We start from the raw sequence: 26,133 nt of genomic DNA on the forward strand, positions 1-26,133 counted from the left end.
GCCCAGTCATATGCGGAAAGAATTAAATTCATAGGCTCAAGTGGAGGGACTTATTCAAAAGAGTTTGCCAGTCTGAGAGCGGCAAAGGATTAGAAATGTGTATATCTGTCAGCCACAGACACTGAAGACAGACGACAATGTGGAACTTTGATAACGAATGTATTATCATCGGCGGTTATTCAAGAATTTTTCAGTCTACTTCTTTCATGGATTCTAAAGTTAAATCCTTTCCCCTCCTTTCCTTCTCCTCTTTCCATTGCACCACTGAAAACTGCTTTGCAATACTATATGTGAATGACAGGAATCTAAACAAAATGATGGATCTCTAAGCTCCTGTATTTTAGGCTTCTGGAATAACCTTGTACTACGTAAGAAATTTCACTTTTTTGTTAGTCCTGCAGTTAATGAGAAAGTGTATGGAAAGAAGTGGCATAATGCTATTCTAGTATAGACCTTGGCGTGTGCTGAGGTCCTGTGTGTCATAAACTGGGTTGGATTTTTTGTTTTGTTTTTTACCAGCAGAAGTTTTTGTGTGTCGGAGATGTCACTTGTGCAGAATGCCCATGTATTAGTTTTATTCTATTTGAATGCAATAAGCTTGTAAAAGTCTTGTAAGTCTGTTTTTCCCATGTAAGTGGAGGATGAACATACAAATGCTGCCATTATAGCCAAAGCAGTGGATTATATTTTTGTTCTGGGTTTTTGTTTTGTTTGGGGGTTTTTTGGAGGGGTGAGGTGGGATTGATATAACATTCCTAGAAGGAATTTAGTCTTTTTACATGAGCAACATAGTTTGCACTATCTTTGTTTTGACTCCTAATTGCTGCATTTGAGAACCAAGATGAAAATAACATTTTACAAGAAGTGTAATTATAGTCTTTCAGATCTAAACTTCTGTTGATATCAAAAACAAACTATTCTTGTAAATTATTTAAGCCTGAGAAATTAAATAAACTGATTCTTTTTTTTATATTTAAAACTCACCCTTTATGCTTTCAAAATAAGACAGGATTTCAAGCAGTTAATTCCAATGACAACTTTTCACAGCTTAAGAGTTACCTTATTTTTACAGAATTAGTCTTAACCCATGGCCTTTAACATTTTTACCCACTCATGCAGAAACTTTTCAATTAATAAGAGGGCTGGCATCTTAGCAACACATACAGATAGGCAAGCCTGCAATTAATAGATAACCCGGAACAATAGTTTTAATAGGCCGTGATTGAGCTTGTTTAATATGTAAGGAGATTTCCTCACTTAAAACAAAGAGGAAGTGAATGTGTGCGAGATTAGCAGCATGCGCCAGGGGTACGCTATTGTCTGCACTGAAGAGAGCTGCACATCTGTAGATAGTTGATAATTCAGATAATTATTCATTTGTGTGTAACTGACTATTTCTCAATAAGAGAGGGGTACAAGTTTGGGGTTTTGTTTTGTCTGAATTAGGGAAATGATTAATTACAGAGCTAGATTTCGTGTCAAGTTGTGAATAAATATGTTTAGCATTAGTGTGGTTGTTTACAAACAAGAAACCCACATTGCTTGCCAACAGTTTGATTAAAAAAATACATTCAATTCATCACTAATTCTCTGTAGGAAAGATCTTTACATTGGTGTAGTTTGGCATATTGTAATTAAATTCTTTTAAAACATTTTAATTAGGCTGAAGCAAACCAGAATCCTTTGGTTTGCTCTTTGTGAACACTCTAAGGTGTCACCAAGGTACGAGCTATTCRGAATGCTGCAGGGTATCTTGTTGTTGTTTTTTTGTTTTCTTGGGTTTTTTTAAACRAAATTTTAACACTGCTTTTGAAAAATGCTCAGTGTGGCTTATTTAATATGCATCCACACCTAAATGATAGATGGGCTTATCAAATCTACTAATAAATTCAAAAAACAGTTCTTCAACTAAAGAGTCCTCTGGGCTGGTGCCCAAAAGTCCAAACATAGTAAATACTTTGGACTGACGTCCCACAGAAATGTGGGTGTGCGTGAAGTTTTCAGCCCAAAAGAGAAGGGTCTTCTGGAAGAGGGACTTGTTGCAAAGATGTTTAGTTTGTCCATGTTCTTCTGTGTATGCACCATGGAGAATCAATGAGTTTCCATCCCTTTCAAAGGGCATTAGATTAGATCTTTTGAGCGTACCTCCATGTGTGTCTTCTTGCTTCCCAGAACTATTACCTGTCTTTATTTGGGGCCASTACTGGTAAGAGTAGTCTTGCATCACTGTGGTGCTGGGTGTGAGTATCTGCATTCATTTACTGCATTTTCCTGTGGAGGTGAATTGCAGCGCTAAAGTGGCAACTACAGTGAGTTAAAAGACTGTAGCTTGAAGTGTGGATTTGCTTTCTGGGCCAATATATTAGTTCTCAGTTGAGCTACTGTCATTTTTCAGCTGCTTGATTAGGTTAATTGCTGTTACAGTACAGTGCCATTACTRTTGTTGTTATTGCTATTATTTCCCCTTTTGTATTGGCTTTTGATGGGCCGGGACTTCATTGTGCCAGACAATTTATCACCCGAGAAGAAAAGCAGTCGCTAGTTCAAAGAGCTCACAGTCTTAGGATATGATTTTGCATTACAGCTAAATCATGCAAGGTGAAAAGGAGAGGTCATGTTCCTCTCTCCTCGCGTTCGTGCTATTAATTGGATTCAAGCCGTTATAGGAACCTGTGCCCTAATGTTCCAGTAAGGCCCATGTCACAAAACGGAGCCAGAGAGCTATGGTTGCAAGTTTCAGGTCACCAATAGTCTTCGCTTTGTCAGGTCTTGAGTTTTGGGGCAAGGGGAGGTTTGCAGTTGTTGTGACTCTAGGGTGTCAGTAGGGTGGTTTGGGGGAATCTTAACRGAAAGTGTCTTTCAAATGTGCAAGTTGGGATGGGAAACGCATGGAGGCGCCTGGGGAAGCCAAACGTGTGGCTGATCTCAGCTGCCAGCGCAGAGTCCAGGCAGGAAGGCCGCTGGGGCCTCAACAGGGAGCATAGCAATGAGCCTGGGGGCCATGAAGGGCCTCCAAAGGGAAGGCAAGGCTTCCCGGGTGGTGGCCAAAGGGAAGGCAAGGCTTCCCGGGTGATCACCGTACATGGCAAGCTGCTGCTCAGCAGGAAACACCCCCGCGGGAACGTTTTTATGTAATCTGTCTTTCAGAGTCTCCTTAGCTACTACTGTGCTTAAGTACTTCAAAAGTATTTAACAAAACCCATATACAATACATGCATTAAACTGTTTCTGCCTGCATTAATTTCTTTGCTTGTTCTAAACCATTTACACTGTTACCTTTTGTTACCCTGTTCCTTTTCCTCTTGCTGCTTGGACTTTTTACTATATTCTCCTTCAGCTTTCCTTCTTCTAAGATGGAAAGTCCTAGTTTATTTAGTTATTCTGTATACAGAGCTTGTTCCATATCTTTGTCACCCTTTGTATCTTTCTTAGTTTTACTATTTCTGTTTTGATTTACTAATGTGTTAATACTTAGCTGATTTTTATGTGGTARTTATTCGGAACCTAATGAGCACAGTAATTCAGGTTTTTGATGACCATAAAAGAACAGTTTTTAATTATCTGGAGATTTCAGATGTGTATATGCAGTTCAGTATCCATGACAATGCATTTTTATACTTTAATTAAGCTTCTTGAAGTCCAGAATTCCTTTTTTTTTTTTTTTTTTTTTTTAAGTTTCTATTGTCTCAGTAAGAAAAGCAGTACGACCTAGACAGGAGTTTCTGTAGCACTTCATTTTCTTCTGCATGGGGAATAGATGTCAAAGATGTTTCTCCCGTGACAAAACAGGAAGATCCCAAGTCTCCCTAGAGCTGAAGAATAACTTCTTCATCTGTTTTCTCCCTTGTAATAGGTAAAATCACTTAGTATTTTGATATTGTAGATAAATATTGCATTTATGTCCCTAAGGATATTTTTAAAGAGAGAATGAAGATAGATTTTGATGAGTGTTGGTTTCAGAAAATGAGTCCCTTGCCATGATGGTTTGAAAAGTGGTAGTTGGACCTGTCCCTTACCCAAAGGAAGCTGTAGAGCCAAACACATAATGACAAGAAAAGTAAATGCCAGTGGTGTTGTGAAGTCTTACAGTGTGAATCTGTCAGTATGTGGAGTCTCTCTTAAGATTTCAGCTCCTGGTTTCCTGAGATGGTTTAAACAGAAGATTAAATCTCCATGTAAAGTGAGTTCCCCACCTTTGATATATGGAGAAAACCAAGTCTGTTTTAAAGATTAAGATTTTTTTTTCTTGTCCTCCTCATTAGRAATGCAAAGCCATGATGATTTGGCTGATTTTTTTTTATTTATTTTTATTCATGAGATTGGCAATATTCATCAGACTATTTGAAGGCTAACTTTGGCTAGGTGGCATTTCGCAGGACCTTTCTCTGTCTGTGGAAGCCAACTCTGATGCTTCATTTGCGAATCACTTCCGAGGTCAAACTGGGGGGGGTCTAAAAACTACTGGACTAGAACAGACCTGACTAAACTTGTTTTCAATTAGTTGTGGCTTTGAAATTGGCCATTGCCAAATGCTTCAGAGAAAGATGTAGTAATGTTGCCTTGGACAGTCACTGGCTTGCAGGAGAAATTAATTTTTACTGTTTCCAGATAGTGGATGACATGTTTGAGAGCGCAAGCATGAGATTTTTGCTGCCTGGTAGACCTACAGGTATTCTCATCAACCATAAACRTGCCTTCTTTCTGAGAGTGGCTGTATTCACACAAATCTTACTCTCTCCCCAGATCACTTCTTTTAGTCTCCTTTGATAGGATCAAATGGGCTTTTTGAAGGCTACATAGGTATCAGATATGGAGGGACTCCAGAAACAAATACAAAAAAAAAAGTTTTTAAATAATTTTAATGTGACACATTAAAATACTGTGTTTTGTTTGGAAGTCTGAATGGTGTTCCTCAAACATTACTCACATCAAGATTTCAGAAGTTAATTAAATGAGTTTTTTTTCTTTTTCTTCTGTATTATGAAGTAACTCTCTAACTGTTTATAGTAAGGAATGTTCTGGCTGGACTTCATGTCAAACTCAAATCAGTGGCCAATATATAGAGATGTGGCATGCCTGAAGATCTTGTGTTATTTATGATACATACATTTTTAACAGGCCTTTGATATAAACCTAAAGACTTGAAGTAATCAAAATAAATCACCAGTTCTATTTAAATCAAATCTTGTCATGGATATTTGTGATTGTATCATKTAATTGTATCATTTTTGGTAATTTGTTAAGTTTCTGTAAACACCAGAATTCACTCAAATACTATAATTTACTATTTAAAAAAATTCATCTGGCAGCACCCATGGGCATGTACTTCACTAGTTCCATTTTTATCATGTATCCATATTCTCCAGGTCCTGTCTCTTTAGAGGAATATTGCATTTTTTTGAGTTTGAACAATTTAAAATCATTTGGCCTGTTGCCTTTTAACATGATGAAACTGTACACAACTGAACCCCAGGGCATAACATATTGCTGAAATAGCAGGAACATATGCTACCTGTTGTGTCATATTGCTTAAATGCACTTTTTAATTGAAATTAATTATTACAATAATTGATTATTGTTTATCAGAAACCTAACGTGAACTTAAGACATTTTAAGAAGGTTAAAATTAGCATGTAGTACAGTTGCTCTGAGAAATTAAGATGAAGTGCAGAGGCAAAATTCAACCAATATTAGATCAATTTTAATATGAAACTTTCACAGTTGTGAAAGAGCTATTTGCAATCAGGGCACTGTGTAAACTTTGGGTAAGGGGATTTGGAGGGCATCCATAACTTCTTACACTAATATGGTACAACCAAATAAGATGAATTCTGTAAGTACTTAATGACCAGTGATTATGCCTACAAGGTGGTTAGCACAGGTGTGTCTGGTTTTTGCTACCGTAAAATATCCCATGGGTAAGTCTAATACTCACCCATGTCAGCTGTGCCAAATCAGACCTAAACATGCAACTATCCTTGGTTCTGGGGCACAACCAGAAAATTAAAAACAACAGAGCTTAACTGTTCTACAAATGCCTTCACCCTCTTGACGCACAGGACCTGATCGCACATGTTCTTTTTCTCTTGCAATGTGCAGTCAGGTAGGTAGCCATCTATCACAACTTAATTTTATTTTGATCTGCACTCTGATCTGCTCTTCAAGGGCCTGGTATTGTTGGAGTTCAGATATTAAAACGATAGAACAAATTTAACTGATGTTCTTTTATTCCTTGTACACACATTACCCACACTCTGATAGAAGACTTGTCCTCTCGTGTTGACACCAAAAATGCAGTTGTTTTAAGAACTGCCAGCTGCATGTCATCCCCAAAACAGTACTAAAAGCTGGTGACCAGGTTCTCAAATATACTTCAAATAGTACTTTGTGGTCTCAACATGTTTCTTTCCAGTTTCTTATTATCATAAATAAGGATTACATATGGGATTGCTATGCTTTCTATCAGTGAAAGATGATTTCTGTGTGGTTGCAGGCACTCGTCTACCTGCTCTGCCTGTATTCTGAAGTAGGATTAATTAGCTCATACTCAGGGCTGTATTAACATGCTAAACATGGCTTCTGGACAGGAGCTGACTGATGTGTTGCCAGGCAGTAGCACAGGTGTAGGAAGCACCTGACAGTTTGCATCTAACTCCATAGACACATCTGAAGCGCGATGGCATACCAGGGGCTGCATGAGAACGGTGGCGTTATTGTGATGAATGGGTTTATGCCGGGGCTCAGTCTGTGCACAGTGCATGTCCTGCAAACAGGGAAAYGTTCCCAAAACCTTCTCAGTGCAAGACTTGCCTCGCTAAAAAGTCATGTTGAAATGAAGGTCACTTTGCTGCCTGCCATGATATTTTGGAGTTTGGAGGAGAGTGTGTGCATAGACTTGGATCTTCCTGCTCCCACACCACCGGCTCCTGGCATGTGGGTAACAGGACACCCTCCAGGGACTGTTTGCAATATTGTACTGTGGCGCGTAATCTGCCAGTCCTCATTTTGTCTCATTCCATTAATGAAATAAGCTCTGATCCCTTAAATTTTTTTCTTATGTCAGTGCCACAGTGGAATAAGACAAAATCCAGGGACGAAAGTGTTCCTAGTGGTTTATCCACCCTGCTGCAGAGTCCTTCCTACCTGAATCCTTTTCTCACCCCATCAAAGGAAGATGACCACAATCTGGTCCCCAGAGTGCGATCATTGCATTTTCAAACCAGCAAAAGCCAATAAAATCAGATCATGTTCTAGATCCTGAATTTGCTATAAGCAGGAAGGACTAGGGAGATCACTGGATGAACAATTTAGCTCGTCAGAAGCTGAAGTTGCTGCGAAGTTTTGATTTTGCAGAAATGTGGTGTTCAGAACTCTTTACATGRTAGTGAAGAAGTCACATTACTAAAAGGACTTACCCCAGTGCAGTGCTGGTACGCAGGCCCACTAACRTCATCTCACCAGCTATCCAAGGAAAGGGCTTAGACTATTAACTGCTGGATGTAGCAGAAACAGGGCATTCACTCTCAGTGAGACTTGCATTCCTCAGGAGTTGATTTACCCCTTAAATACAGGCCAAAAAATAGCATTCAGGAAAATATTTAATCTGCTTTTTCTACCTGTCAAGCCAGTCCCCCCCGGCCAGAAAATCTGATTTTTTTTCTGAGGTTTCATCAAGAGTTTCTCTCTTGCTGTTGGCGTAATGCTGCATTACTAATGAATTTTAAACCTTGACCCATTTTAAAATAGTCAAAAACATTCAAAATTGCATTATATTGATATTTCTTTGCMTGACTGCAAGCTTTCTTGCTTCCCTTTTAGATGACTCATTCTGCTTATATTTATCACCGTCAGACTTTGAAAGTTCCATCCCAAAGAGGCAAAATAATATTCTGCATCRTTTTTGTAAAGTAAAATGAGATAGTTTGGCTTTAAGTAGAAAAAATAACCCTGCTCTTTTCTCCAAAGGGATTTTTATATTCCCTTTCCACATTGAATCGTACTGTCCTCTAGTGGATATTTTAAGCAATTGTTTCTAAGTGTTTGATACTGCTCTGATAGAGTGGTGTTTAATCTTTATTTGCAATGAGCCATAAATGGTGTCTATTATAAAAAGCTAGTGGATTTGAGTAAGATTTCAAGACTGGGTAAGAAAAGTCATATTTAACCTGCAGTCCAAGTTATACTATCATAAAGCCATTCGAAAATGTTCATATCTGACTTACCAGTTGGAGCAGAAAGATACAGAGTGAAGACATATAAGTGTACGGTAGCAGTGTTTTATTACATGGTATTGAGATTTTCCTTGTCTCACACTAAAATGCCTCCATTTCTCTGTCTCCAAAACACATAACAAGGAGACTCACTTTCTGAGAGGTGATGCTCAAGATGTATTACTTTCTTACTGAAAGTAATATATAGCCGCTAACTATTTGAAAAATAGAAGTGTGTCTTACCTTTAGCAAGATAAATAYGTGTTCCTGGGATGCTCAACTCCTAGCAAAGTTGTGTTCGTGCCAGTTTAGTCGCATCTTGCCTCGTACATCTCTAAACTGCAACAGTTTTTGATACTTTACTGTCTGCAAAACCCACAGCTGTGTGGGGAAGGTGCTGTTCACACGTAACTAATATAAAGGCCAAGGGATCTTTTTAAGGTGAAACTGCAACCAGAATATCTGATTTTAGACGCAGTGGATACCCTTCCTTTCAACTGGGAGTTGAGGTACCAGGCACCTCTGAAGATGAGGTTGGAGATATAAAATGATGGTGTTTGTCAGTACTGTGCATGTCACAGCACTGGACACCTGGATCCAGCTGCGGTCAGAGCCCCGTTACTTCTCTGCCATGAGCTGGGAATACGTCTGTGGTTGAATATCTTCAGTGCTTGTGTCCCACCACCCTCCCAGAGATGATCTTCCCCACGTTCTGTGGCATATTTGAATCATTTGAGATATCTTCCTTCCACTGATGCACATTACGTTAGAGGAAGGAGAGAAGAGTTTCTCTTTGAAACAAATGCCTGGCAGTATGCTGCTGGCTTGCTTTTCTTGTTTACTTTCTGGCAATTTCATGGACTAGTTAGATAAAGAATGTATTTTCACAGACACAGAATTAGACCCTGCTGACCAGAAAGACAGRGAGACGATACATGTTTTAACCTCAAAAAACCCTGGTGTCCAGGCAAGAATATGTTGGCCAACTGTACCATGCCATCACCTCCCATGTAAATATGACCTGTGATATCCCAGAGTAGAAAACCTGACAAATATAGCTTGCTTCATATTCYGCGGTTACATCTTTAGCTGATGAAAGAGTTAGGAGTGATCAATAAATGAATTTAGTTAGCTTGAGATGTAAAGGTGTTTTTTTCAGATTTCAATCAAAGCAAACAGTAAGCAAGTTCTTTGCTAATGTAGCTTTTTAATTTGCTGCAGATGTAGTTTTACTGATGGTTGCTGAATAGCTTGTTTTCAACTAAAATAAATGGACTGAGCTTCAGAGGAACAATTTGCAGCAAGGTCAGAGATAATATTGGTAATTTTATAATAATATTTATAGTTCACTGTGTGAGCCTGCATGTGTCTGTGTGTGCATCTAGGAGAAAAGCAGCATGCACAGGCACCAAGGCGTGCATCTGGCACTGATAATAGATGGAAAACTGCTGCAAGTATTTCCTGCTGTCATCAGATTATTTAATGGTTTTTGGAAAGATCTCATAAGAAGTACAGTAGCAGAAACTTTTATTCAGGGGATCTGAATGTTAGAATAATTWTTTTTTGAATTAGCTGTACATCATACATGCTGAAACATTTTGTTATGAGATAAACATTTTGTTAAATGCTTATATTCCAATATACATTATCAGTAGTATTCAAAATAGGTCTTTGCTTTAAAATCAAGATGGTGATTTGGTGATTTGGGGCATGGTTTTTACTTGCCAGTTCTCTAGGCATTTTTGTGTGGGCCTTGCTTCAATGCCAGTGTTCGTGTGCCCGCAGGGTCGGCGAGATGAAGGAGCCGGTTCAGCATCATCGTGGCTCGTTCTGGCATGGGGCGGATATGTCAGTGTGCAGGGCAAGGAGCAGGGAAAGCGAGACAGTCCTCTTTGGTAGCAGCCCAAACTTAGGTTGTCTTAAAATGATTATGAAACCTCAGCCTGAGTTAATTTGCCTTTGTGTGTGGGCTTTTGTTGTATGTGAGAATTGGAGCTTTGCCGTGTGTGAAGTACGGGCTGCTTCTCAGTGCTACTGTGCTTTGTTATCCGAAGTCTGTTCTAATTGTTCTGTGGTAAGAACAAAGATGCCAAATGGAAGAGAAATAACAATTTGCAAGTGTCAAGTTTCTGTCCTCTCTATTTTTGTGTACAGAATTTGTATTGTTAGTGTAGAATTTGAAGGATATTCAGTAGACGAGACTGTAGCAGCTGCAGACATCTAGACGTCCCATGTATAGATTTATAAATGGGCATTAGGAAAGGTGGAATGCTTTAGAGATGCTGCCTGTATTTGTCCTTAAGGGTATCATGATCAGATGTYGTGCACTTTGTTAAGACTAAGAACATTTTAGAGGAAAAAAAGAGAAAAATTTAATAAATCTGTACATACTATACCTAATTTTTAGGCCGTAAGCCAGTATGCTAAAGCTGTCCTTTTGCTGTACTTACGACGCTCTTAGCTGTTTAGAGCTTAGCAGCCTTTTGGATTATGTCARTGATCCAATACAATTCTAGCACTAATCTCTTAGCGCGGTTACTTCTATTAATACAGAACTGCATTTATTTGGGCTGTTTTTTGGTGCCAGACATTCAAAGCAGCATTGTAAGCTTTGTCACCTACCAAGTGATTTAACAAAAAGTAACTCACTGGAAGTTAATACTATGCTATCTTTATTAATAAAGCAATATAGATTATGCATAGATACAGCTATACATAAATGTGTCTGATTTCTTATATAAAGAGCAAAAAGGCTATCTTATGTGTCTGCACTTATGTGCATGTAGTATTTGGGACCTGTGAGATCAATGAGCACTGCAGTATTTACACATCTAGCGCACATCACATGTAGCGTGCGGGCAGTGATACTTGAACGCTCACTTGGTTTCCATCACTTGGGCTTTCCAGCAGTGGTGCTTGGGGACTGGCAGGCTGTAGGTTGCCACCGCCATTGATGGTGAAGTCTTCATACTACTGTGGGTTGTCTTAATTTCTCCAGAGGAGTACGCAATCAATTGCAAGTATATTTGAAGGCTATTCCACATCTGTTATCTGTCTTGGTAGATGGACAGCGCCTAACCTGTGCATATACCGGTATCTTAAGTTTTCTTAATAATGTTGCTGAAATACAAAGTAGTTTTATAAGGCATGCAGTTGGGTAGAAATGGTAATTATAACAATAATACCAGCAAGTAAGCTGAATGAAGACAGTTTGCCCTCTTCTTAATATATGTCTCATGTGTTAGATGCTGAGCATGTTAATATGTGATGGTTCTGATATACAATGGGAGGTTAATTTTTCTTATAGCCTGTAAATACAGAGATTGTGCATTCTCCTTGCACATGAAATACTGAAAACCTTTTCATCCATCTACAGGGTCTGAATGTTAAAATCCTTTCAGCTAGAAATGCAAGATCTACTCAAGCTACAGAAGCAAATATAAACAATGTTCACAAATTTCAGCAGAGTTAAAGTGAATCTCTGCAACATCGGGACTGATCTGTTGGCTTATTTGTAAGATTACAATAAAACCCAAGATTGAATTCTCCACCTGATTCAGTTTCTTATTGATTGAATCCTTTTAGACTCCTCTCTAATTTAACAGAGTATTTTTTATTAAAGCCAAGCATACAAACATCAATTACCCAAGCTGCATCTAATTTCCTCCAACATTTTTTTCCTTCAGCTGCCAATGGATTAGAAGCCCTGATTAGAATGCAGCTTGAAAGCTGAAAAGCAGATCCTTATATGAGAATGTCTGTGTTAGGAATTAAAATATCTGTACTGGGCATAAAATCCTCCTCCTTATCTCTGATAATGTAAACACACTTGCTTAAGTTGATCTGTCACATGTCCCTAAAGTAGGCACGTATATTAGAAAGGACAGAACAGTGTCTGTGACTTGTTCTGCTGTTAGAATATACTGAAGTGTTGTATTCTAACATCAATGCCCTTTGCATAAGTATCTCCCTACTACAAGGGTCAATGTACTAAGAGTTTGAAAGGCTTTATTTTTTCTTTGTGTTTTACCTCCTAACATCAAGAGCAGTTGCGTGCGCACAAGTAGTAGGAGTAAGGAAGGGCCTTCTGAGATTTCACTGTTGGCAGCTTCTACAAAGGTAAAGCTTTTATAACACAAAGGTGAAATAAATAATTGCAATGACATCRCCAACTTAATATCCAGAAACCCTAGATTGGTAAATGTATCCATTCCACATAAAATGGAAGTGTTGACCTATGTCTAAACTATAAGAAAGAGTTTTAAAATGAATTAAGTTGTATATTTTGATTTGATTAGATTATTTAATTTCATTCTAATACCTAGTGTACTCTGCCTGTGAGGAGGAAGCCACATCATGAGCCATATGCAATCTGTTCCTGTGCAGGCTGTATGAACTGTAGCAGTTGGTGCTTTGCATGCTGAATCATGGCACCTAATTTCAGAGGCAGAAATTTGGATAGTGGGATTTTTAAGGGAGTTTATTATAAATTATTGCTCTGTTTATGTAACATTAGAGATGTTTTGTGCTTTGAAAATCTCCAAGATAGAATTCTGTTTATAGTATCAGGATGCGCAGAGGAGGTAGAAAATAATAGGGTGAGTCCATTGGAAATAGTAAGAAGAGAAAAGTAGTAGGAGCAAAAGCATCCTCGCAGATCAGTATTGGAAAACTAGATGAAAGAGTTGGCATTTAATAATAAGAAGCTTGAGAGGAAAGGAGGAGAGGAGAAAATGGGGCCGCATATTGCATGGTCAGATGAAACTGGTCTGGCCATTTTGGGGGCAGCATAATGGAAAGTTTGGGAGTTGAGAGCAGCGGCAGGTGAGGAGAGCGCTGTTAMTGAGATGGTCCCATTGCCATCTTTTGACTGTTATCCTAAGGCTGCATATGCTCATAATAAATGACGTTTTTGCAGTCTAGGGTGCTGCTGAARGTTATTGGTGAACTGATTTCCTTGCAGAAAGCAAAGCTTTTTTCTTCCCCCCCATTTTTCATTGCTCTATCATGGACAGCAGTGTTACTAACAGCGGTGAGCTTTCAGTCTGCGTGTGCGACTGCGCATCGCTGGAGTTAWTTGTCACATTTTGTCTGCAAGGAAGTACTAAACCTGATTGTGCAGAGCTATAAACATGCATGACTACAGGGAATTTTGGGGCTGGCATGAATCTGGCCACCTGGAGGTGGGCAAAATAAATCTGTTCTTGTGCAATGAGTTAAGCATAATTGTGGTTAACATCACACACAAGTGCAATTCTGTGATAATCTGTTCCTTCAAACTTAATACTGTCTTTATCTTGTCTTCTTTCAAGTCAGCATGATTCTGGCAAGGCATTTTTTGTGACGCTCAGTGAAGCTTATTGCTGAGTGTCCCAAAATGTGGTGGATTAGCCCCAATATAGAACCAGTGACAGTATAGCTGTGTCTGTCTGGTGTCCCCCTTGACTTAACAAGCTCTAGTGGGAAGCCTGGTGTATTAACTCGGGTTCAGCGTTATACTACTTTAACATGACTATCTTTCTTCCACACCCAAAGAATTATGTTTATAAGACGTTGTGCTGTGCCATTTCGCTATGGCTGACTTCAGGGTAGCTGCGTTGTGTTCTGTCCTTTGGTTTGAAACGCCCTACGTGAAATCCAGGCTGCAGCAAGAATCAAAGTGTAGCTACGCTGCTGGGGGGAGCGAAAGTCGTGCCCTTGAAGCGCCTATGCCTGGGTGTCACATATGGTTAAGTTTCATAGTACACTTGCATGATGTTCAGTCAGTCCCATAGTTGACCAGCTCTTCCAATGACGAGGGAGGCCGGAGCACAGCCGTCTCGTCTCGTCCCCTCCTTTCCTGAGGAGCTGGCCCACCTCGAATTCGAGGCTATAATCCCGATTTGCTTCCATCTCTCCTTTCTTCCTAAAACCGCACAAGGCCGGAGCCAGGCATCTAGGCTTGAAAGGGAAAATGTATTTTCAGGCTGGCTGACAGCTTTTGGTAACTCACCTAAAAGGACTTTTCTAATGAATGATTAGATAATACTAACAAAGATGACCAAGGCCTATCCCGATGGAAAGAAGTTTTGCAAAATTATATCTTATCAAGTGGAAAGATATCATATTAATATCTTTTTGACAAAAATAATTTTATTTAGCTCTTACTACATTTTTCTATTACTGTATTTAATTTCGAGTTACATGGAGCATTTGTTCCCTTTGAGCTGGGGACCCAGAGCATCTGCAGATGTCTTGTATGTTGTGATGGATGATTTAATTGTGAACTGGGTGCAAGAATTCCAGTTTCTAGAAACTGATAATAGCAGTTTTTTCGGGTTGTCATCAATTAATCTGTTGTAATGAATTCTCTTTGTTACGTGCCTTTCCTTGTTAATTAGAAAGGATTTTACTCCTCTTTATCAAGTCAGGGCAAGTATATTACCTTTTCCTCTGTACTGCTTATAGCAGAGTGCATGCAAATTGTTTTATCAAGTATCCACGTGACTACTTCATTGCTAAGAGGTTTCAGATAAATTGCAGACTATAAGGTTCACCTTAGACTTTACTTATAGACACATGCACTTTCACAGGTGTTCTTGTACTCTCTCTCACATACTGCATTTTCTGAGCTCCAGTCTCTGATGACTGTTCAATGCTTAAAAAAAATCCAAAACTCAGATTGTTTAATCTGTTTTTATTATCCATAAAAAWTTTTCCTCTTCTGTGTAATAATGTTTTTATGACATAAATTACCTTACCAGTTTAGACCAAGGCAATTAATCACTTACTGTTCCACGCTACACAAGCAGTAGACTCGGGATGAAGTTCTCYGAGTTACACAGGTGTAGCTTGTGACTTCTTTAAGTGAGAGCCTGCCTAACAAAGGAGAATTTGTACCCAAGTTTGGATTTTCTACCACTGTTTATAAAACACGGCCTTATGTTCCTACTGTTTCTTTCCTGCAGGTTGAAGCAATACTTGTAAACATTTTTGGTGGGATTGTGAACTGTGCCATTATAGCCAATGGTATTACCAAAGCCTGCCGAGAGCTTGAACTGAAGGTGCCTCTCGTGGTCAGACTGGAAGGTRAGTGCTAATGGTTTGAGGAGAAAATCTTCCGTTAGATGTACAATAAACCATTCTGGCTTTCTTTGATCTCTAGGCTCTGAAGAAAGATGCACGAATTAATTCAGCACAATAAGAATATGTCCAATTCTTCATCCCTAGGATGACCTGAAATCAATAAACTCTCTTTCCTCATGTATTTATGTATTCCTGGTCCCAGGTGGTAAWGGAAGCAATAAAATTTTGCAAAGAAAGCATAATGTTTTTGCTTGTAATGYTTGCAATTCAGATAGAAATGGTTTTGATGCAAGTTTCTATTTACTGGAGAGCAATTTTTTTCAAACAATTTTTACTGAATGCAATTCCACTATTGCWAAACCTCCAGCAACATATACTTTTCTTAAACTTACTGCAATATCATAATTAAAAGAAAGATGTTAGAAACAGTATTCGTGAGAGAGATATTACTATAATGAGTTGTCCTGCCCAAATATCCAACCCAGTTAAAATCAGGTAGAAACCAGTATATTTGACAATGGTAAGGACTAATTTTCAGAATGCATCCAGCATAGTTCAGTTAGGGGAAAAAAAAAGAAAAAGAGCTGCRGTAGAGCACCCCTTGGCAGTTAGTAGCTTTTCTTTAATGTAATAGCAGTGGAGTTCTCGCTCTCATTTCTGAAAAGTATCCTGAAGGAGGAAGGAAGATTCTTCTGTCATTGAATGAAAAAGTGCTTTGGCTTTTTGTTGAGATCAGCACAACATTGCTATACTTATACTTTACCAAAAAGAGAATTTTTATTTAGAAAATAAAGTATTTTTGTTTGTTTTTAAGGCCTGTTCCTCAGCAACATCAATATTCAAGTTTGTCTGTGTGTTTAAGGGCATTAAATGTCCTATCGCTCAGCTTTCATATGGGGAGGGTTCCTTCTGTCCATGCTTTCCCAGCATTGGTGGTGAAAAGAGGAAATGCATCCTTTTTATGCACCTGMGGAACAAAAATATAAGGTGTTCTTTAACATTGCAATAGAGGGGTTTGGGGGGGGTTTTTTTTGGAGGTGGGGGAGAAATAGCCCAAATAYAGCAGACTTTTTCCATATCCAGAATGCAAAGTCATCGGGACTCATGAAGACACAGGTTTATCATGAAGCCCTTTGCTTAGAAGGTTACTTCTTCTGCATTTTATGACAAAGCAGGGTTTTCCCATCCCTCATGCTATATATAGTACGTGCTGTGCCATACTGTGTATTTCATGTTAGGGGAGGCCACAGACTGTGACATGCCGTTCTGTCCCATAAGCGCATATCACTGCAGGGTTCAGATGCCTTCCAGTGTGCATAAAGAAATTCATCGTTTATCATACGTAGCCTTTTGCTGTAGTAAGGAGAGGAAATACACTACCTTGGATTTTAGAAACAAATTACAGAGATTTTCACTGGGTTTTCACCACTAAACATCTTATGAGACTAAGCAGATAGTTTAATATGTGAATGAGAGACTGAAGGATATTGGTTACAGGCAGGAATGATTGAGAATATGAAATCTCATTGCTTATCATTTTTATGCAATGTTGCTTTAGCTTTTTGTCATGGCAAAAGAACTTTTCTTGTCTATCATAGCTTTCAGAAAGTTTATCTGTATCAAAGCTATAAAAGTTTTTTGCATCACAAAAACCTTCTTGTCCATCATAGTTGTTATTTGATAAGTACAGATATTGGGGAAAAAAAACTAGCTTTCCTTCTACACAAGAGAGTTACAGGTTGTTTCTAAGCCGTTCTTAGGAACCAATGTAAGAGAAACAAGGAAAATCAACATTTTAAACTAGAGTCTGCTAGGTCTGCCATTAGGCTTTCTTGATCTTTCCGAGTACTTTTAATTAACATGTTCCATGATCGTACACACGTAAGCGTGAAATTTTATTAGGTGACTTGTGGGAGATTGCAAGAGCAGAGCAGTCCCGGGGCTGAATTAGGATGGCCCCGGTACTGCTGTACTGTGGGTTTGCACAGTGCCGAGCATGCGCCCCTCGTCCTTGTACGGAGCCGTGTGGCAGAGTCTGGATAGTGCTCTGCACTGGAAGCAGCTGCTCCTGTCCCCAGGCAGGTCTTGGAAGTGCTTGATTCTCGCTACACCACCGGAGTGGTTTATGCCCTGTGCACTACTGGAGTGCTGCGTGTGAAAGAGGGAGAGGGGGGGGGAGCCGTTCTCTTGTGCCTGGGACCTTCATGAGAATCACTTGCCGCTTAATTCATAGAGGTCAGAGCTGAATCTTTAGAAAGTTAAACGCAGATATTAATGCAAATATCTTTTGTTAATCTTCTTTCTATGATTACCCGCTCTTTACTAGGTTTATAATTATGATTATTCTCTTCCGGCTGGTGACTCAGGAGATGGAGTTACCGGGTTTTCTTTAGGGACCTCTGTCCCAGTATAATACAGTAAACTGTCGCTTATTATTTATCCCAAAAGCTTTTTAATTCCTTTTGTTATTCCTAGTGTTACCCATCGGTTCATCCTAAACGAAGACTTCTGATGTTTACAGCCTTCCGATGTTGTACTTAGAAAATGTTAGTTTGTAGCTCCTGCTTTCTCTGCCTCCTTAATCACCCAACCAAGCAATATATATATTTAGTTCTTTTAATCTGTCCTCAGAAGCCAATCCCTCTGGATTCTTAATCATCTTTGTTGTTCTTCTTTGAACTGTTACTGGGTTATCCAAACATATAATGATTTTGAATTAATAATGAGTACTATGGAAGTAGTAAGGCTACGCAAGACATTTTAAAACATCATTCGTAATGTTTTACACTTCAGAAGAAGAAAAAGAAACATGCATTTTTTTGGATTTCAATTTTGAACATTTTTTCCAACAGAAGGTTCATGATTATTCCCATAAATCTAACAGATTTGTGACCTGCACTTTAAAGATTCTTTGCCCACATGCACAGTATTACAAATGTCTTGGTGACTAGAGTTTTAATCAGTTAAATCTGTCTTGATTTAGCAGGATTTTGTGGACAAATCTTTGTTCTCAGTTGTATAATAATTACAAGCTGTTTTACCAGTGGATAAAGAAAGGATTACTCTTCTCTTTGAAAATAGTAACTTTATAATTATGTGTATTTACTCACCGTATCAATAAAGAATCAGTAAAGAACTCACCAGCTGAGACACAGGATTATTGTTGTTTAAAAGACTCATGGACAAATGGAGAAAGCTCATATTCTACATTTACAGATGCATAAAACTCACTTCTGCTATTGTTATGCAGGATTTTTTTTCTTTCAAAATGTAATGTATTTCAATTAAGTTTTGTGGAAACTAACTAGGAATACTGAATGCAAGCCAAAATTTGTTTCTCATTTATGAAGCTTGAAGTTAGATGAAAAGGTAGGAGTGAAAAAGAATTGCGAATTATAACTTCCTCTTCTCTTCCTATGTTGGAAATTTTACATTCTCTCTCTCTCTCGCAACAAATGAATTCTCCTCTTTGCTGGTCATAGGGCAAGAAGAATTGGGAAGAATTAGAGCAACTCAGTATGTGCAAATGCAGCTAGAAGCAAATTGGCTTCTATTCAAAAGCCTGAATCTGAAATTTCATATTGTATTCTTAGCTGTGTGATTCGTGACCTTCTGTATTCTTCAGAATCTAATGAATTTTTTTATACGTTCAGAAATCTTTTACACACAAGTGAAATAGTGGTCGAGTTTGTATATCTTATTACTGTTTGCCCATGAGCACAAATACAGTTTAGTATGTCTGTCTGTGAATTTTAGTATCCCAAATTTGCCTATCAAGAGAAAACAAGTATCAGAAGGTCACATTTAGAACTTCTTTCATGTCAACCTATTCAGGCATCCTGGGTTTCAACGTTCAGCACAAGGTTAAATGCCTTGTCGAGTGTTTCCCAATTAGGATGTAAACAAGGGGCAGAGGAAAAGATAAAATATTCTTTGGGGAAAAGTTTAAGATAGAGAAGGGCAAAGGGATGGACAGAATGAAAAGATTTTAATTGTCTCTTGTAAGTAGGCAGTGAAAGTTGGTCTGTTCTTGACTCTAGAGCCAACAGCTACCAAATGCGAAAGCCACCAAAACTTCTTAGATTCAGTAGCTAAAGATCATCACTGTTAGCTTATCACTAGCCAAACCTCAAATCAGATGTTGACTTGAGGGTTAGCTAGTGATGAACTTAGAAAAGCTCTATCCCTTATTCGCCAGCATCTGAGTCTTTGAGACCTTAGAGTTTCCAGTTCACATACTGCTTGTGGGCTAGCAGGAGTGACAAACCTGAATCTACACCAGAGGAAAAGCTGGCTCTTAATATGCTCATCAGTGTAGTGTATCAAAGCTGAACCATTGCCATCGACAATGTAACATGGACACAGTGTGTTGACATCAATAACATTTTGCAAACATACTGCATATTATGAAATATTTTGTCATAGCAGAATTTTATTTTTTTTGTTCGTCATCTGTTTTTTAGGACATACCTTGAGGTATGTATCAGTGTCTTCTCCCCTTAAGGCTTATTTCACTGAAAACCTAGAAATGATGTGGCAGAACCTTGCATCCCATCCTGCCTTCAGCCCTGCACAGTGGCAGTTTAGCCTGTTCTTAGTGTTTTTTATGACAGTGCAAGTAAATAAATGAATGTTTCCAAAATCTGGTTGGTTTAGAGGTTGGGGAGTGTTTTATTTGTTTTTGTTCAACCTGTGCAGGCCTATTGACTCATTTATAACAGTGTGTATACCGCTATACTCTTACAATTTATAGAAACATCCTTAGAACATTGATTGTTAGGATTTTTAGACAGTGAATTGAATAGATTTGCTTTGCTAATGGTAGCAGAGATTTCAAGGCAATAGAAGTGTAAAAGTGACAGATAACATGTACACAAACACAGGTGGTTTTGGGTCCCAGGTTTCAGAAGGAGGATGCTTAGAATAAAAAGCCTGAAAGTATATGCTGATAAAATCTCTTTTTCTCATCAGAAAGGCATTCTCCTAATAGTGGTTAAATTTAAAACAAGCAAACAAACAAACAAAAAGCCCCACAGCCTTCAGTCCTGTGTATTTTCACTGTTTTTCAGTTAGCTACAGTGTAAGTGAAGGGCAGGTTATTTTGCTAGCCTGTGTATGGGATTCTGTTTACAGTTCTCTGACACCATCCAGTGGCAGGAGGTTAATGTTAGACTAGTGCAATTATTTATTTGTTTATGTCAGCATCTACTGCAATAAGCAGATACCTTTTGTAGATTTTCAAATGTTTCTGGTATTTTTTGAACATTTAATTTTTAAAATCTTACCTCTGCTTTCAGGGGGATCTCATTACGGTTTCTGTGCTCTCCATCTATCTAAAATACTATTGCTATCAGATAAAAAGCCAATTCCATGATTTAAAAAAAAAAAAAGTGATTTACAGCAAAAGAAATGCCTGCTGAAAATACATTTAGTTGTATGGCCTGCCTACGAAGATAGTATTTAATAAACATAATATGTAACCTTAGGCTTTTAACAGCTATAAAATTATTTTTCAGCTTTCATATTTCCATTCTTCTGCATAAACTCCCCCATCCTTTTTAGTGGACTGTGGTTTGTATCGATTTTGTAATGCATGTTAGACAAGTAGTGCGTAGAGCAATCAATGCAGTGCAAAACAGATCTAATGTATTGTTCCCATTCTGACCTGTTAGTAAATTAACAGGGGCCACTTAGGGAAGAGCAAAAGTTAGTTTTAAATATGTGGCTATCACAAAAGGCATAATATTTTTCTTTGTGGAAAGATTGCCAGGAAAGCTTCTCCCTGTCTCCATTCTTTCTCCACGTAAGATTCTACAAGATATAGAAAGCGTTATCTATTTTAAACGTTTATCACACTTGTATCTAAATAATAGATAAAACCTTCAAGACTTAATGGGAATTGCTATAAAAATGTAAGGAACTTAACAGAGAAGAGAAGCTTTTGTGGTGTCTTCTGCTTCCGTATGCAGTTCTATACTGGCAATTGCCAGCTTCCACACTGCATTTTATGGGATGGCTGAAACGCATCATATACAAATATTCTTCTTTGAAATTCTGTAGGAAGAGGGCTGCACAGTTCTCAGTGTTACTACGCAACCACATCCCCTTCTGTCAGGGATTTCAGATGTCTTTGACCTTCCTGCACAAGCTGCCAGCGTCCCACAGCGTGTGTCCTCTACGCATACCGATGGCGAGCGTGACCTCTCCTGCCAGYGCTCCCCAGCGCCCCGGCAGTCCCCCGGCTCCTCTTCGGGCAGCCGCCGCCGCGCTCCTGGCGGTGCTGGGGCCTGCTGCYGCAGGGACGTCGCGGGTCCCCCTCAGGGCAGGGGGTGGCAATCCTGACTCGAGCACAAGGCTGAAACGGGCTGCTCAGTCTGTCTGCTTCTGCTGTACGCTTTCAGACATTTTATAAAGTCTGACAAAAAAAAAGACAAGCTCACCCTTAAAAATGAGCATTCTGGAAAGCTGCACAATACAGAGTGTGTTCATTGCATGGTTAATAATTAAGGGTATAATTAGTGTATAGCTCCAAATGTAATTAAAATTCATTTTGCTAGGTCTAGGAATTACAAAGTAATTAAGCATTTTGACATGGCAAATGAACAAGGAACTTGGTGTGGTCGAGGGAATAAAAATGCTCCTAAAGAGCATCAGCTCAGGGTCTTGTACTTGTGACTAATGATGTGATCCCAAAGCGTGGATTCCAGTTATTCAGTAAGATATGACTCAAAGTACTTCCATGATGCAGAAGTTATCACTGATCAAAAGAGACACTTGGCTTTGCTGGAGAAAGGATTGAAAAATCCAGATTCTCTATGCAGCTTTGTATTCCCAAAGGAATGAGCTGGAGTTCATGGGAAGTCTCACTCACTGCAGTTGTTGTAGAGGGGTCAGAACCTTCATCCACTTTTATTCACGTGATGGGGTCACAGAAAGGAATCGGGACCTGGAACTGATATTTAAAAGATATCAGGAAAAAAGGGTGTTTTGAAAACATACCAAGTCCTGCGAGTATGTTAGTCCAAAGTAATTTGGAATTAAAAATTCAAAATATTCTGTAAAGAAGAAAAATATTTCTCCTTTTCTCTCTCTCCTTCCTCTTCCCACCTCCAAGACAGCCTGATGATAGCTTATCTTTGTATCCCCCAGCAGTGTCTTGGCACATTCATAAGTAGCGTGAAGTAGCCTTCGAAAAGACTAGTGTCCTTACGTTCTTTAGATTTAGTATTGGTTAAAGGGTTGAAGCAGCACAGATTGTTAAATATTGGGATGACATTAATAACGTTCTAATGACAAAGCAGGAGGAAGGAAAATCAAAACTATGTTTGCCTTTTGTAGGGTTCATTTGTTCTGTAATAAGAATAGTCCATTAAGAATGCAAAAAGAGAGTCTAAAAAGCTGGAAAGAGTTGTATAATAAAGAATTCATAGTCAGCGATAAGAGGTTATGTTTTACTGACAAAACGAGCACAGTAAAGCCTGGATCTCAGGTTGATCCTGGCAGCTTTTGCAGCACTCTTGGAAAATTTAGGACAAAAACTGGAAAGGAAAGGGGTTTGAGATGAGCAGAGACCTAGTGTAATTTGACTGTGGGAAGGAAAAAAGGTGAAGCAGGAGGGTGAGGTTAAGAACTGAGAGGAAAACGGGAGGGACAAGAAGAAGGGCAGAGAGGGAACTAAGTGAGCTGGGAAAAAGAGAGTTGGGATGGAAGAGCAGGATGAGATCAGAGCCTCATTGTAAAGAAACTGGGCCACGTTCTGAACAGAGTGGAAAGGGGGCTTGAAGGCCTGTGAAGCGAGATAAGGGTAGACGGGGAGCCATTGGGCACAATAGATGGTGGGTAAGTTTTGTAGAGCTATTTGGCAAGAAAGAACTAATCGATAGCATGTTTAGCCTGTGTAGCTCCTTGGACTGTCACCAGGGGTGTTCTGCAAACCAAGTAACATTCCATTTTTTAATTAATTAGATACGAAAAATCCACTTTTGTTGTTAATTGAACATTTGGGGTTATAACAGGGCAGGACAGGATATGAGTGACAGTCAGTGGTCTCTTCTAATCAACATCTTCCTATTTAACTATGCGCTTGTCTTTTATATGGGTGTTAACAGTGTGAAATATACTTTCCTGAAATACCTTTTTTTAATTTAAGGCTTTTTCCTTTACTATGCATGTTCTCTGTTGACTAAGCTTGAGCTCTGTAGGTATGAAATGGAGCACTTGCGCTGTGTAACTCTACAGTCTCCTTAGATGTGGGATAGTGTAGTGCAGGAGCAGGGGGGAGAAGAGTGTCATGTTGGATGCGTCACAGCTGTGTATGTTCCCCTTTTTTAGCAGAAGGGCAAAAGCATATTCAAGAACAGCTGAAAATCAGTTATGTTTTCAGGATTGCCCAGATTTTCGTCTCCAGTATAGCCAGTTTTGCACCTTTCAGTTAACATGGGTGAATTTTAGTCGTTGTTGTTTCATCAACTGCTGATCAGTTATAACTGATTGTTGCTAATAATAATAATAGCTGTATTTATTTATTTTTTTTACAATGCTTTACATCTTCTGAATGTCTTAAAGGCCTGATACCCGATTCATTGTCCACTGCTCTTCTAGATGTCTTCATTGACTATGGTGGATGTTGGATTGATCCTCTTGCGGCTACAAGTACTATTATCAGATTTCATTGTCTTTCAAAACTGTCGTTAAAACTCGAGAGCTCCTTCTCAGCTCAGTCTAAACTACTCATTGAATCTGTTGTTAAGCTGAAATGATGTCTAGTTTGAAAGATTAAGCACTTTTATAGAGATTTAATAGAAGATGCTCATCTATTAGTTGATATTCATTACTAATTAGAGTTAATGCTCTTCTTTTTAGGAACAAACGTTCATGAAGCCCAGCGTATTCTGAATGAAAGTGGACTTCCTATCACATCTGCAAGTGACCTTGAGGATGCAGCAAAGAAGGCAGTGGCTAGTGTTGCCAAAAAATAACTCCTTGAGGCTATCCTCGTGGAAAGTATATGTGTTTCACAAGGAGTCATTCCTGGTGTTATTTCAAAGAGGATTAATGGAGTTTTTCTAAGCAGTCATCAGTGTGGATGGACTTATTTTGTAACACATGGTGAATGCAGGCCATGGTTTCAGAAATTTTGCAACTACTGTCTTTAAACTTAGTATACCTTAGTTTTGTATTTAAAATTTCATTAAGTAATGTTTCACTTCACAGAGCTCTTATTCTGCTTTCTTTCCAAAATTGTCACTGATAAACTCATGATAAGATACAATAACGAGTAATTAACTTCTATCAACAGGACTGTTCTTTAATCAAACACATGTAGCTCATGTATTTTTTCTAAACAATACTGTCTTTTTCATATTGTAAAGAGTCAGCAAACTATTAGGTTAATGTATTTTTTATGAACTTTTACAATAATGTACAAATTTGTGTGCTTACAATATCTATTTTTATTCAAATGAATGATGTTTATTTTCTTTTTTAGAGATCACACCTTTTGCCTTAAGATGATTTTTTTTTTTTTTAAGATGCAAACATATACCTCACAGCAGGAAGAGAGGTTGAATAGTTGATGGTGAAAGGACCTTTCGTTCTTATACTGTACCCGTAAGCAGGTGAAATGTGATTCAGTTTATTTTTTAGTTTTGGAAGTGAGGTACAGTGTTTCTAGGTATTACACTGTCATACAGAAAATAATAGGAGAATGTGTCTGCCAGTAAAAAAAAAAAAAAATGGCTGCTAACTTTTCAAAATAAACTCTTTCATATGTATGTCACTGCTGTGAGGATTCAAAAGAAGATGAGAACATGAAGCAGTTTTCTATCAGTAGCACAGGTTATTCTTTAAAGAATTTAACTTCCAAAAAGGAATTCTGATTTTTGGGGAATAAAATGCAAATTAACATTTCAATTTTTTAAGTATTTGACTTTTCAGGCATCAGTAGAAGTATATACATGGAAAAAAATGAGTTTCAGTACTTTGGTATTGTCTGAGATTTATTTTGATTATATATTCCTTTGTAACAGTCAAAATTCAGGCTGTTAGTTAGTTACACAAATCATTTATTCCGGGAACAGAAGACAATACCAAGTGGTTTGTGTAACTGAGGAACTCGATACAAATCTCAGGCCAGGAATTACATGCTGAAATTCATCAATAAATTTGAACAGTGAAGAAATGAGATAATATGATATGAAGACCATAAATTGGCAGAGAGGTAAAATTTGTCTAATAAATTCTTAATTGTGATTTTTGTGCAGCCCTCATCAATACTGTGTCCTATATAGAAAAATGTAAATAAATTTTTGTTGACATTTCCATTAAAACTGTTACATTCAAAATAAATTATTTGCACTAATCTCTGCCTCTTCACACAAATTATATAGATAGTTTACTATCATCAGTTACTCTGGTTTTTTTTCTTCATTCCTTTCTCTACCTATTGCTCAAGGCAAAAATGTATGATCATTAGAATAGCAATAAATATGCCACTAGGTATGTACTTACTGACTGACTGAAAGAGAAGGATATTGTTAGCAGTTCTAGTGAAGGTGCGTATAAGTGCACTAATTTAAAAGAAGAAATGTTTACCACACCACAATAAAAAAAAACACACTATTTTATGTATTTTAATACTGGAAAATAAAAGCATTCTGTGGAAGAACTGTAGATGCAATATAGTTACACACTGAGTATATAACTTCTGGTCTCAAAACCATTATGTGTGAACATAATTATTATTCTGCCAAGATTAATACTATCTACACTAACTGTTTAGTCAAATAAATGTAAAAAATGAACCCAATTAATGACTTTGTCCTTTCTATAAAATAGAAGATTGTTTAATTTGTCCATT

The 26,133-nt window shown here is 38.2% G+C and overlaps 1 protein-coding gene across 4 annotated transcripts in view; it reads left to right on the forward strand.

Moving 5' to 3' along the window:
* The window catches only part of SUCLG2 (succinate-CoA ligase GDP-forming beta subunit), a 135,305-nt gene extending 110,295 nt beyond the window's left edge, over positions 1–25,010 (forward strand). For 3 of the 4 annotated variants that reach the window (XM_026074964.1, XM_026074967.1, XM_026074965.1), the window contains 2 exons: positions 15,158–15,278; positions 24,138–25,010. In XM_026074964.1, the coding sequence (XP_025930749.1) occupies positions 15,158–15,278; positions 24,138–24,253 (237 nt within the window). In that variant the 3' untranslated portion in view covers positions 24,254–25,010. Of the gene's footprint in view, positions 1–15,157; positions 15,279–15,354; positions 15,528–24,137 lie in introns of those variants that run through there. The other variant, XM_026074966.1, reaches the window with a different exon arrangement.
* Positions 25,011–26,133: the final 1,123 nt, after the last annotated feature.

The sequence above is a fragment of the Apteryx rowi genome, unplaced genomic scaffold, assembly GCF_003343035.1.
Source record: "Apteryx rowi isolate R43461 unplaced genomic scaffold, aptRow1 scaffold_4, whole genome shotgun sequence".
NCBI lineage: Eukaryota > Metazoa > Chordata > Aves > Apterygiformes > Apterygidae > Apteryx > Apteryx rowi.